Below are 14466 nucleotides of genomic sequence, written 5' to 3' on the forward strand. Positions count from 1 at the left end.
GGCACCATGATTCACCCAAGAACAAGAGATACAGGACTTGACACGGTCACTTGCCACGGCCTGACCAAAACCTGCTAGACCGTGGCAAACTTCTTCTTTACCCACCAAAGCCGGGTCAGTACCCGGTTTGTTCCGGGCTGACCCGGTTCGTCCAAGGCTTCTATAAATACTTTTTAGACCTAATTTGGAGAGAACTTTATCCTATCTTTAGTCTCCTTTTCCTTTTTGGGGAAAAACCACTTGTTAATACCTTGCTTTTGAGTTTAATATCGATTTGAAGAGTGTTTTCCATCTTGTTCTATCATTTCTCATCATCAAATCACACTTCTAATCATGATTAACAACACATCTTGCAAAGGATCTAGTGTGTTGATCATGATTAGTGAGTAATCCCATATTAAGGTCTTAGATATGTAGATTAGGATGCTTAAGTGGTAGATTAGTGAGCTTAGGGGTTAGATCATGCATATTCCATTCTCTACAACCTGTTCTTAATGCTAGATCCATACAAATCATATGTGGTCTAGAATATGGACATTTCATGCACCAAAAGTGTTTGATGAAATGTCTGAACCAAGGTTGTTAGAGGTTTAAGTGTTATTCATCATGGGAATGATTGTCTATATGCTTAAATGACAGATTAAACTGATTCTTAATGCTTGTTGATTCATGTTTCACTAATGATGATTAGGTTAGAAACTGTTTTAGCATAGGAGTTGATACCTTCATGAGAGAATTAACTTAATTAATGATGTTTAAGTTGAATGGTTTGCTTGATCATATGGTTCATTAGCCCAATAGTTTATCACTGAAGGCACCCTAATCCACTATCATGTCTAAGATCTTTCTCATCATCATACATACATTCTCATCACTTGTCATTTGCTTAGTTCTTTGTTTGATCACTTTCTAGTCATTAATTTTGTTTTAAGTTTGTAGTTGTCATTAGTTTTTCAAAACGACTCTTGTTTACTTGAATTGAGAAACTGATCACATAGCTTAGTGTCTATCACCACATTCTTGGATTGATAACCTCTTTGTGCTACATTGACAAGGGGATTGATAGCCCTGAGACCCTAAAAAGTCTTGTCTATCAGTTAGGTTTGTCAGGTCTTCTTCGGGATTCTCCTTTCCTCATTCTCGAAGATTTCAAGCAGATTTTATCCCTCTCCGAGGCCTACACTCTTATTTCGAGCAACATCTCTCAGAAAGGAATTGTGGATTTTCAAGAGTGCTTAACTGACTCCGGGCTTTTCGACATGGCTTTGAGGGGCTGTCTTTTCACTTGGAGTAACAAAAGCTTGGCCAATCCTAAAGCAAGGAAGCTCGATAGGGCTCTCATTAACGAGGCTTGGCAGGATTCCTTTCCGGATATAAGTGCTCTTTTCGATGCTCCGGGCAACTCGGACCACTGTCCTTGTCTGATATCCCTGACTAGTACCACAGTTAGGAGGAAATATGTTTTAACTTCTTCACCTTCTTCACTTTGCACCCTGATTACGATTCTCTTATGCAAGCAGCTTGGCATAGCCCAATTTCCCCTGCGGGTCCTATGTTCTCGTTGTATCAGAGGCTGCGAGCAGCCAAACTTTGCTGTAAGGTGTTAAATCATACAAGCTTCAGTAATATTCAGTTGAGAACAAAAGAAGCTTTTGAGGATATTCAGAGGCAGATGTTGGTTAGTCTCTTTCAGTCTCTTTTTGGGCAGGAATTGGGTCTTCGGTCTTCTTGGCAGCGGAGCAATCCTTTTTCATGCAGAAGTCGCACATTCGGTGGCTGTCGGATGGGGACACAAATGTACCTCATTCTTCCATAATTCAGTCAAATCAAGCCTCCTTCGGAATTCTATTCATTTTCTTCGGGATGATGCTGGTAACAAGATCTCAAACCCACAACTTGTAAAGAATATGGTGCTTGAGTATTATACATCGTTGCTTGGAACTGAAAACCTGGACGTGCAGTCTATCTCTGTTTCTCAAATTAAGGATCTCCATCCCTTTCAATGTGATAATTCTCTATCTGGTCAGCTTTCGTTTATCCCTTCAAGCGAAGAAATTAAAGCAGCTGTGTTCTCTCTTCCAAAAAATAAGGCCCCTGGACCAGATGGATTCACTTCCGAGTTCTTCACTTCTTGATTGCTTCGACAGGTGGATTCTACTGTCAGAAATGATTTTAATTCATGCTGTCAAATATTTTTTCATCACTTCTTGATTGCTTCGACAGGTGAATTCTATTGTCATTACCTTAATCCCGAAGCATGTTGAAGCGGCAAAGTTATCTGAGTTCCAGCCCATTTTTCTCTGCAACACAGTTTAAAAGGTTATCTCTCGCCTCATTGCCTCATGCCACAAATTGTTTACTCCCTTGGCAGTGCAAAGGAACCAGGCTGGGTTTGTCAAAGGAAGATTATTATGTGAGAATGTTTTATTAGCGGGGGAGCTAGTCAGTGACTTTAATAAGCCTGGTTTTACTAATAGAGGCTGCCTTCAAATAGACATCACCAAGGCATATGAAAATGTCAACTGGTCCTTCGTTTTGAACATCCTGGATGCTTTTGTACTTCCTGAGATTTTTATTGGCTGGATTAAAGCTTTCATCACCTCTCCACATTATTTGGTGGCTATAAATGGAGAGCCAGTAGGTTTCTTTCCAAGAAAGAAATGACATTCTATCTAAGCTTCTTGACAAGGCTGTGCGTGATCGAGCTTTTGTTCCTCACCCCTCTTGCTCAGATCCGCTGATTACCCATTTGAGTTTCACAGATGATGTGCTCATTTTCTTTAATGGATCTGCTTCCTCTCTTAGAGGAATCCTAAGTGTTATTTCTTCGTTTCAAAGAGTCTCTGGACTAGCACTCAGTCTGCATAAGTCTTGTCCCTTCTTGATGGAAATAATCTCCCCTTGGTTCGTGAAATGGATGAACGTTTTAGTTGACTGCAAGGGTCTCTCCATGTGTGTTATTTGGCTGCAAGACTCAAATCAGGTTTTTGGTCTTAACCTAATCTGGCTTCTATTTGCTGGGAATGGCTCGCTCTGGGTTGCTTGGATAGAAAAAATGGTCATTACAGGAAGGCTTTTTTGGTCAGTGGAATTTCAGCACTTGGGCAGTTGGATATTGAAGCGTTTTATAAAGCTTTGTGTTCTAGCTAGTCCATTTTTGTATTGCCAGGTGACCTCTGGAACTTCTGCTTTGTTTTGGCATGAAGATTGGACTGATTTGGAACCCCTGATCAACCTAACGGGGCCAAACAGTTCATCAATGCTTGTACGGCTGGTATTTGGAATGTTTCCCGGAGAAGACATCTGATCCTTGCACTACAACAAAGATGCACATTATTGGCACGGAAAAAATGCTATTATATGTTATTGATAGCATTTTCAGTCGTGCCGTGATATCAGCAGCTATGGAAAGTACCCACTATACAATAGCATGTTTTAAATCCTACAATATGTTTTTAGATAATAGCAATATTCAGATGCTGTATTTTATTGTTTCGAATAATAAATTTTTTTTTTTACAATTCAGAATTCTCGCCATGTTTAAGTTTATTACAGCATTATAAGTTCCTGTAAGACACAATTTAGTAACAAAATTTACGTGCCATGAAACAAATAATCACATTTACTTTTGCGCTATAATATGTGCTGTCCTGGTCAATAATAGCACATTCGTTTTGTTATTATATGAGCTTTTGGTAAGTAACTGCAATTTCATTTTGCTATGATATGACCTTTTATGAAATTGTGGCATTTTCGTTCTGTCATGATATGAACTTTCCTCATAAGTAATAGCACTTTCGTTTTGCAGATATGTACGTTCTGGACGTTATCTTTCGTTACGAAATACACCTGCTTTAATAGAAATCAAGAACAGTAATAACATAAGTATCATCCAAATTCAACACACATAACACAAGTCTAAATCCCAGGATTCAAGTTACATAAGTAGACTTAAAGTTAAGGCAGGCCCGGCCCAATACTTTTAAGACCTCTAGGGCAAAAAAAAATCCATTAATAGATATAATAAAAAAAAATTAGACCCATAAATAAATAAAAAAATTTTTAGACCCATAAAATAGATCCAATAATCTAAAGAATTTTATGACAAAATTTTTAGACCCATGGGCCATCGCACCTTTGCCTTACCCACTTGGGCCGGGCCTGAGTTAAGGTCTGAACCCATACTACACTTAATAAGCCTAAACGCAAAGTTAGCCTAGTTTTCAACTAAGTAAAACTAGCTAATCTGGACCAAGTTTCCTTCATTCCCTGCAACAATCAACCATGTATACATCAGTATCGTTTTGATGAGCAAAGTTAAGACCCAAAGTAGCTAGCATGCTCTACTCACAAGACTAACCTTAGTTTGTTGAACTCAAACCATGATAACTTTATCATCTGGCCATGCAATATATGTACCAAGTGCATCTTCCATACACTCGATTGCAGAAGATGGCTTCCAAACTGTTGCATCAGGTACGTCCACTGCCTTAACCAGAACTTTAACTCCATTAATCCCCAAGCGAACACAGTGGATAGTTTGTTATGGGTCATTTGAAATCCATTCTGCTTGAGCGACAATCCGCTTTCCATTAGAAATATCCACCAACTTGCATGGCTGATTTTCCATGAACACTGCGTTGGGATTATTGATACGCTGCCATGTCAACATTATAAAACAGTCAATACATTTATAATTTCCAGAAGCAACTTTATTACTAATTACCTTATGGAGCCATAAAATTACCTGAGATCTTCGAAGGGGGGACTCTGGATTTTGTACTTTTTGCTTCTTGGGAGATTTTGAACATTTTGAAGCTGGAGCATTCGCAATATGAGATGTTGAACCTTTTGTTATAGCTTTTGGACCTGTCAAGTCTGGAGACTTCTCAGCAGGTGAAGTAGAACCTTTTGCTGCAGCTTTTTGAGTTGGTCCTTTCTCAGATGCTTTAGATTTATGAACAGGTGGCTTGTGACCTCTTGCATCTGTGGTTTTTTTTAAAACAACTTTATTGACAGGCCATGACACAAACGAATTTAAACAGTCTTCTAGGTATGCGATATCATTCGAAGGCCGCCATATGAATGTTCCAGGTTGAAGTATAGCTTCCACAAATACTTTAACAGCACCAGACCCGAGTGGAAATCCATTCACCAATACTTCTTTCTCATCTGTATGCCAATAGCCTTCAGCAACGACAACATCATCTGAGGACAAATCCAGTAGTTTGCACTTGTTTAAAGAATCCTGTCAAATATGCATAAACAATCTATCAATTATGTTCACCAAATAATCATCTCTGCAAGTTAATACTATTCTCATCAAAGACCATTTAAAATGGGCTAAAGAAATATATATGATTCTGAAAATTAAACTTTACCGTAGGGACAACGTCTGATGGTTTTGCCATCTGATCTTTAAGACCATAATACTTGGCAGACCATGCAACAAACTCTCCAATAGCATCCTTAACCCTACACATGTTTGTTGCAGGTCTCCAAAGAAAAGCGTCTGGTTTGATTACAAACTCAATCAATACTTTTACATCCGTAGGTCCTAATGGAGCACCATTGACTAATTCAGTTGGAGAAGCAGGAATTATACGCCCCTCAGCAACGTGTTCACCAGTACCCTCCCAATCAATCACCACACACTTTGGGTGTGATCCTTTGTTCACACTCTACAACAGGTTGTTAGAGTAATATTTTAGATATTGCAAATGATCAGTAAAACTATTTTGAACTAGATTACTTACTTTTACAGCTAAGTTTTCTCCGACTTCAAGTTCTTGTTTCTGAAATATGAAAAAAAAATGTCAAATAGATGTATTAATTACGAGGCTGATTATTAAAGAAATAATGAGGTTGTGACCTGTTTCTTAAGTACATCAACTTCATTTTGCAACGCCTCAACCTTTTTCTGTAAATTCACTTGCTTCACTTCCATCTCAGCCAAACACGTTTGCTTCACTTGAAAACATGCTAGTTTAGTCTTACTCATAGACCTACCCATTGCTCTCAGCCTACCTGGATTATCAGGTCCTAAAAGCTGGCTTAGTGTATCTTCTCCGATATTTGTTTCAGTTGATGGAACATTCCTAGCAACCAACTCAGCTGCCTTTTTCTGCAAAACAAAAAATCTCGGTGACTCGCCCATAGTTTAAACTCACGACCAAAAACGAAACTCTTTACTTATCAACCTTTACAGCTTACAAACTTCTCTGCAGCAACGTCATTCACTGCGTACCATCTTTTCTGGTACGTGACTTCATCCATACTTTTAGCCTGTCCACTTCAGACGGATCTTCACTAATTTTTTTCTATCACAAAACACAAAAAACGGTTAACTATATACGACACTTTCTATGTAGTATATTAAGTAAACTGATAGATGCATAAGAATATATCAACATATACTTACCAGATCTTCTGTCAATCTCATCATTCCTTTGCGGCTACAAGTGTGTGGAACCTGACTGGCCCTTCTTTTTTTGTATGACTCACTCACAACCTGACAGATGAGTTTTACTACATAATCAACTATACATATATCAATCACAGAGTAATTAGTTCCAATTTACATACCTTAAAGGCTGTGCTAGTTTTGACTTTGACAAATTTTTTCCAATCTGTGGGAGAGACATTGGTTGGTCGCAAATACATCCTTTGTTGATTAGTCGTTGCTTTATTAACCTTAGTTACTAATCGGGATTTGGATGACCTCCAAAGACATCCCATCTGCTTGAAAACAACTTTCTTCTGATATGGTTGATCAAGTGCAAATCTTGCCTACAATCAGTTACCAAAATTCAATAAATATACAATTCGGTGGAAAAAATACATATATGTATATATATAAGTCACCAAGATGTAAATGAATAGGATAAGGCACCTGGATAGACCTCCACAGAACTGTTTTCACTTCCTCGCTGATTTTCAACCAACTCTCAACTGTAACAGGGACGTGTTCTCGTACCAAGGGCCCTAAATATGATTATAGCTTGACTGAACCAGGACCACAAGGTTCACCTGTGGCTGTGAAGTCAACATATTCTCTGACATTTGGATCCTTTGCAATGTTTCTCATCAAAGTTGGGCCTCTTTTTCTCTTCCGCTTTGGTCCTTCGGAAGATCATCATCTCCAGAAATTTCAACCTCACCTTCAGGCTCCTCGTGAACACTCCATCTGCAGCAGATGTCCTTCCGGGCTCATCTTGTCCAGGTTGTATATCTTCCAAAGGCGTTGAGTCTTCCAAATGATGTGAAACATGCTCCTCTTCTCCAGGTTGTGTATCTTCCAAATGCGTTGAGTCTTCCAAATGCTGTGAAACATGCTCCTATTCTCCAGGTTGCTCTAACTCGACGTGATTGGGTTCCACATGACCTACATATTCGGGCTCGTCATCGATAACTGCAGTAACTTTCTTCTTTCTCCCACGATTGCTCTTCTTCTTTCCCATCTTCATTCACCTGCAACAAAAGACAGATCACTTAGTTATAAGACATAGAGAACTTAAGTGTTTCACATCACAGAGATCAATAAACCGACAAGAAGCTAGCAACCAGAAAACACCCAATATGCAATCAAATTTTATTCACAGCACAGAGATCAATAGACTTAAGAAGCTACATTTCAAACATAAATTCCTTCACAATCAGTTCGTGCATTTCTAGCCTCATCCATGTCGACTTCCATGTCAACATTCCATGTCAACATTCGACGGCAGTGGCCCAATATCTGCATTAGAATCCGCAAAATCTTCTTTACTGTATCTTCTTGAAGGTCCTCTCATCACAACATACCAATTTGATGAATCATCTTCCCTTGAGTAAAACACTTGTTGTGTGAGCCAAAACTCGCACAACCAGAAATTTGTTTAAAGAAAACTAAGGGATCGGAAACTTCTAGGGTTTATCGTCAAGAACAGAAAGATCGAAAGAAAGTCTTTATTGCTGTAAAAGTGTTTAGCTCTTATTGCTTAGGGTTGCAAAAGTTACAGAATGAATTATATACATCATCTATTTATACTAATTCTCCGAACCGCCTAGCCGAGAATCTCGGGAGAGATTTTTTGGAATATTTCCTTATCGCCTCGTGCGGCTCACCGCCTTTGTATTTTGCCTAGGGTTTTTATGGGCTTCGTCTCTCAAGGCTTCAGTTCAGCCCATATGAACTTTTCCACGGCTCGGCCATCTAACTTCTCCACGGCTCGGCCCACTTGCCATTTTAGTCGAGACATGATTCGGTCCACCTCACCGAGGCGCGGCTCGGCCCAGGTATGTTTAGAGAGGGGCTCGGCTTATTTCTTATGATACGGCTCGGCCCATCTCTCTTTCTTCACGGCTCTCCCTACTGGTCTTCCTTCACGGCTCTCCCACTTGGTGATCGCGGCTCTCCCGCTTGTCTTGGTGAGAACGGCTCTCCCATTTAGTGACCACGACTCTCCCACTTTCCATACTTAGTCATTTTGAGATGGTTTTATCTGCGTGGGGTGAAAACCGACCCCAACAGTTAGCCCCCAAGCTCGTCAGTTTTGGAGGCGAGAGTGACGAGGTCCATTACTCCTGACCGTAGGATAAACCATCGAGTCGAGCTGTTATGATGTAAGCCCAGATGAGATGTTTTTGGGAGTGAAGACGCCGAGGCGTTTCCAAGGAGTGCCGAGGGTGCCGAGGTGTTTCGAAAGGGTACCGAAGATGCCGAGGCAAGTTAAGGACGAGGCGATTTCGTTTGGTAATAATGAGCCGAGGCGATTCCGTTTAGTAATGATGAGCCATGACGAGGCGATTTGAGAAGGTTATGCCGATCCGAATAAACGGCGAGGCGTTTCGAGAGAAAGTTCGTGCCGAGCCGTTTTGTTAACGACGAGGCGTTTCGTGAGAAAATTCGTGCCGAGCCGTTTCGTTAACGACGAGGCGTTTCAAGAGAAAATTCATGCCGAGCCGTTTCGTTAACGACGAGGCGTTTCAAGAGAGAGTTAATGCCGAGCCGTTTTGTTAACGACGAGGCGTTTCAAGAGAGAGTTAATGCCGAGCCGTTTTGTTAACGACAAGGCGTTTCAAGAGAGAGTTAATGCCGAGCCGTTTCGTTAACGACGAGGCGTTTACTTTGGTAAGATACCTGCTGAAAACTTGGGTGTCCCAACTGTTGGTCTTCCGAGAGAAGATTCCTGATTTATTGGCGCGTGCGACCGACGCAGTTCGATCTAGCCATTTCACTGCGGATTCCACGCGCTGTTTGGAAGGTTTCCCGAGGTTTACGCGGAATTCACGCGCTTTGGTTTTCCTATAAATGGGTGAGCTCCTTCATTCTTCCTCATTATCTTCAGACTCACTCGTTTTTACTAAAGGTAGCTCTCCCTTCTCTCTTCTTTCTCTCTCTAGTTTATTTATTTTCCGGCTAGGGTTTCCGAGGTCTCCGTCGTTCCAGATCTTTTTCCGGTAGAGGCTCGCCGAGTCGTGCTGTAACTCTTGTACAAGTCGTAAATTATGTCGAGCTGCTCTGATGATTCGTTGGATTCACTTTTTCATTACGGGCTGAGCCGCGTAGATACCGAGGCGAGAGGTACGGGAGAATCCTCCGAGGCGTCTGTTTCGCCGAGCCCCTCCAATCGTTCATCTGACGAAGCGTCAAACCATGCAAACCCATCAGATGTCGGCTCTCCGGATGGCGAGCCGTCGGTTTCGACGAGCCGTCCCTAGGATCCCGTTCCTGATGAAGACATTAATCGCGCCGCACTTAAGGCCGAGGAGGAGGCATTTCCCTTTGACCTTTTCGAGGCGAAGCGTGAATTGGAACGTCTCATGGCGTCCCGAGGCGCTTCCACATCTGGGCGAGGGCCAAGAATTAAGAGACAAAAACCTGACCCGCCTGGCTCTACGCTTTGCTCCCTTGAGTCGCTCGAGGCGTTAAGGCATCGCTTCGGGATATCCGAGGCGGTGGAGTTCGTCGTTCCAGAGAAGAGCGACCGAGCCGACAAGCCTCCAGAGAATCATTTCACTCTGTACGAGGCGTTCTTCGAGCTTTGCTTCCTCTGGTTCCCGATCCCCCGAGTGATCCTCGAATATCTCTGGAAACACGGGATCTCGATTGGGCAAATCATGCCGAGGGGATTACGGCATATGATTGGCATCTTAGTTCGAACCTTCGAGTGCGGAGTTGATATCGAGCTGAATCACCTGCTGAACTTGCTGGAAATCAGGAAAGCTCCGAAGGGAAATAGATTCTATATTTCTAACAAGGCGAAGCGACGGATCAGTTTTGGACTGAACGCTTCTTCTACGTCTTGGTGAACGAGGCGTCGGTCGGCGAGAATTACGTTCAAAGAACCAAGACCGCTTGGGGACCACTTGGTAGCCGACCCGAAGCTTTGCCACAGCTCGGAACTATCTTTGGTATCCTCTTCCTTTTCTGAAAATTTTTCTTTTTTGCTTTGTTTTGCAGTTCGGTGCTTTCTTCCCCCGATTCCCGACGACCTCTTTACTGTTCGAGACTCTCTTTCGGCGCGGAAGGTTAATTGGAGAAAGAACTTCACCCTCGAAAAAGTAGAAAAAGCGCGAGCCATCCTTGCCGGAGTCCCCGTCAGCTCTTCGTCCTCAAGTTCTTTAAGAGATACCCGGGATAAGATGGTGATAATTGCTCTCAGAGAAAAGAAGAGGCGCGAGGAAGAGGAGGCTGCTAGACAAGCTGCCGAGGCGGCTCATGCGCAAACCGAGGCAATTCCAGCGCAAGCTGAGGCGGTTTCAGCGCAAGCCGAGGCCGTCCCTCAACCCGACCCGCCGAGCCGGGAAGGAGATGTAATGGTCCAAGCCGCAGAAGGCGACACTGCCGAGGCGGCTGAGAAAGATGCAGCGCCCGAGGTGGAACCGGGCAAAATTATCCCCGAGGTGTCCGGGGACGGCTCGGCGGCGCGGAGTAAGACTCCTTCGCAATCCGCCATCTTGGCCCTCCCGAAGTCGACGAGGCCACCGACTTCGGTTGTTCAGAAGCATGACTCTAGCCGAAAACGTTTGGCTACTGACAAGGGGAAGGGCGTCGCCGTTCAGAAGGATGAGCCGTCCAAGAAGAGGCGGAAACCGACGCCCGGGGACCCCACCGCGCGTAAGTTGGTTGTTGACGATCCTGGTGCTTCTGCCGTCATGTTCTCGCATGTAAATAACGCGAACACGCGTCTTCCTCCTCCGGAGAAGCTGAGGAGGCCGAGGTCATACGGCGCGATGGCGCAGCGCGGTACCAAGGTACGTTCTATTTGCTTTCCTTTATTTTTGCGAATTTTACGAAGTGTTTAACGCAGGTTTGTTCTCTGCAGTTTGTCGCGGCCATTAACGACCTGATGGCCGAGTATGAGGCGGACCTGTCTAAGGTCGAGCGTCGTTTGGACGAGGCCCAAAATGAGACCGCGGCGTCAAAGGTGAAGCTGGAAGAGGCGCAAAACAAAGCCACGGCGGCGAAGGGGAAACTCACCGAGGCGATGGCCCGAGTGTCGAGGTTGGAGGAGGAGAAGATAGTTCTCCGCGCCGATGTCGACAAAGTTTCCGCCTCGGTGATTCGCCTGGAGGAAGCAAGGAGAGCTAAAAGCGCCAAGGTGGCGTTGCTTAAAAGGCGTATTGAGGCTAAGGACGCGCTGTTTGTAGCCAAGGTCAAACGCGCGAAGAAGGAGGCGAGGCGAGAGCTGACCACTAAGTTTCAGGAGCGCCTCGCCAAAGTAGAGGAGGGTCTGGCCAAACTTGAGAAGGCCAAAAACGATGAAAACGAATTGGGGCAAATCAAGGGCAATCTTGCGATGATTGCCGTCCTAAAGAAACTATACGCCCCAACGCTCGACGACGAGGAGGCGCAGCTAAAAAGCTAGGAGAGCGAGTACACCGACGACGACGCGTATGAGCGCATCGCCGGACTCGGTCGATACCAGCCTTGGCAACGAGCCGCTCGAAGAGACAGCGGCCAACTTAGACGTGGTAGATCCGAACGGATCGAATGCGGGTACGCCGATCCCCTCGAACCTCCTTGCTGAGCGTGAAACGCAGTCCGCGGCTTGACACTCTCTGCTTTTTCCTGTCTTGTCTCGCATGTACTTAGGATTTTTTTTATATTTGCCTTTTGAACTCGTATGTTACTGGTGCCTGGATGGCTTTATCCAATTGATATTTTTGTCATGTTATTCCTTCCTTAGCCGTTTTTCTAATTTAGTTGTTTCTGTGAGAATGTTTGCGAAAACTGTTGGCTCAGAAAAGAATTGCCAAGGATGAAAATTGTTGTGTTGAAAAGGATTTTGATTGCTTCCTTAGCCGAATTTTTGGAATTGACAGAAATACGGGCTAAGGGGTTAGTTGTTTTAAGGATCCTGTTTGGATTCTCAATCCCGAGCTGGGAGTTAGCTTTGTGACGCGTCTTTCGGGTGATGCTGGATTCTTAATCCCGAGCTGGCAAATTTTGCTGGCATGGTGCCGAGCCGTGTACACGACGAGGCGTTTTCGCTTTGTATGGTGCCGAGCCGTGTAAACGACAAGGCGTTTTTCTCATTGGATGGTGCCAAGCCGTGTAAAGGACAAGGCGTTTTTGCTTTGCATGGTGCCGAGCCGTGTAAACGACGAGGCGTTTTCTCATTGCGTGGTGCCGAGCCGTGTAAACGACGAGGCTTTTTGTTTTTATTTTTGTTAAACGAGGATGATTTGGTAGTCTCATTGAATTTGACTATGGACCGGCGTTTCCGAGAGGATGAGTAGGCTTCTCCGGGTTTCAAGAGTTTACTTCGGTTTTAGAGAAAGCGATGTAGTCTCGACTTATAATCTCGTGTGCGATAGTAAACCATGGCGACCTGATACGTTTTTGGTCTGATATTTATATAGCGCGCTTCATTTTTATCCATATAGGATGTAACTTGCACCCTCGTCCTAGGAAAGGTGGTAAAAGTCCGTTTAGAGAACTTTGTATTTGTTGTCCCGTTGTGGCCAGCAACGAGACGAGGCGTTCGGAGGCTTAGTTTGTCGAACTGAAACTGAGGACCAACGAAGGTCCGAGGTAATCAGGTTATGATATCATGCCGAAGTGGTATGATTTCTCCCCGAAGTGATGAGTGAAAGAGTTTAAAAATCCGAGCTTGCTAAAATAAGTTGCTGATTTAGAAAGAATGAGAAACTAGCCGAAGCGATAATGGACAAAATAGAAATCCAAGGTAAACATGAAATAACTAGATGATTCAAAACGAGCTGAGAATGTGCCGAAGTGGCGATGTTCCTAAGTGAGCGGGCTAAAAAGCTAAAAATTGTAGCGTTAAAAGAGGTATGTATACGTACCCACTCCCCCTCCTTTTTAGGAGGGGGGACAGCTGAACCCGTCCGAGGACGGGCTGCCTACGTACCCTTTGCAGGGATCAAGCTGTCCTGTAGTTCATGTTGGTCGTGCTGTATCCTTAGTGATAGTATTTCTTCAGATGCATTGCGTTCCATGATCTTGGAACCGCCTCGTCAGCTAGTGTCGCGAGTTCGTAGACTCCTGGACGAACCACTTTTGCGACCTTGTAAGGTCCTTCCCAATTTGCTCCGAGATTTCTTGCGTTCTTCTCGGCAGTGTTTTAGAAGACCTTTCGGAGGACGAGCTCCCCTGCTTTGAATCTTCAGCTACGAACGGTTTTGTTGTAGTATCGCGCCGTTGCTTGTTGATAGTTCTGGATTCGAATTAAGGCTTGGTCGCACTTTTTGTTGATTAGGTCGAGCTCATCTAGCATCATTAAGTGGTTCAAACCCTCCTGTCCTGGTAGAAGTCTTTGTCGAATACCTGGGAAATCCACCTCGGGGGGAATTACGCACTCCGATCCGTAGACCAAAGCGAATGGAGTTTCCCCGGTGGCTCGGCGCGGAGTTGTCCGATGAGACCAAAGGACTCCTTCGAGTTCGTCTGCCCACCGTCCCTTCTTGGCGTCGAGCCTCTTTTTCAGACCGTCGAGGATCCTCTTGTTGGCTGCTTTGGCTTGTCCGTTCCCTTGAGGGTATCTTGGCGTAGATTTGCTGAGGCGGTTTTTCCACTTCTCGCAGAAGGATTCGAAGCGTGTTGAGATGAACTGGGATCCGTTGTTGGTGACTATCTCGTAGGGGACCCCGTGTCGGCAGATGATATTTTTCCAAACGAAGTGTTCGACTTGAAAATCCTTTATGCTTGCGTAGGAATCAGCTTCGACCCACTTGGAAAAGTAATCCGTGAGGACGAGCAGAAAACGCTTCTGCTTCGAGCGATGTAGAGGTCCGACAATGTCCATCGACCATCTCATAAACGGATAAGGCGATGAAATTGACGAGAGCAACTCGGTGGGTTGATGAATTGTTGGAGGGTGCCGCTGACACTTCTCGCACTTCGCTGTAAATTTCTCGCAGTCCTTGACACTCGTGGGCTAGAAGTAGCCGTGCCGTTTAATCTTGATAGCGAGCGACCTTCCGCTGGAATGGTTCCCGCACGCGCCACTGTGCACC

At 44.2% G+C, this 14466-nt stretch overlaps 1 protein-coding gene across 1 annotated transcript; it reads left to right on the plus strand.

Moving 5' to 3' along the window:
• The first annotated feature begins 9804 nt into the window (after nt 1-9804).
• Nucleotides 9805-11194, plus strand: LOC112085366 (uncharacterized protein At3g60930, chloroplastic-like). Its single transcript, XM_024154576.1, has 3 exons — nt 9805-10258; nt 10445-11141; nt 11191-11194. Exons 1-3 carry the CDS (start codon nt 9805-9807, stop codon nt 11192-11194), a joined length of 1155 nt encoding a protein of 384 aa, XP_024010344.1.
• Nucleotides 11195-14466: the final 3272 nt, after the last annotated feature.

This window comes from Eutrema salsugineum, unplaced genomic scaffold (assembly GCF_000478725.1).
Source record: "Eutrema salsugineum unplaced genomic scaffold, Eutsalg1_0 scaffold_3, whole genome shotgun sequence".
Classification (NCBI taxonomy): Eukaryota; Viridiplantae; Streptophyta; class Magnoliopsida; order Brassicales; family Brassicaceae; genus Eutrema; species Eutrema salsugineum.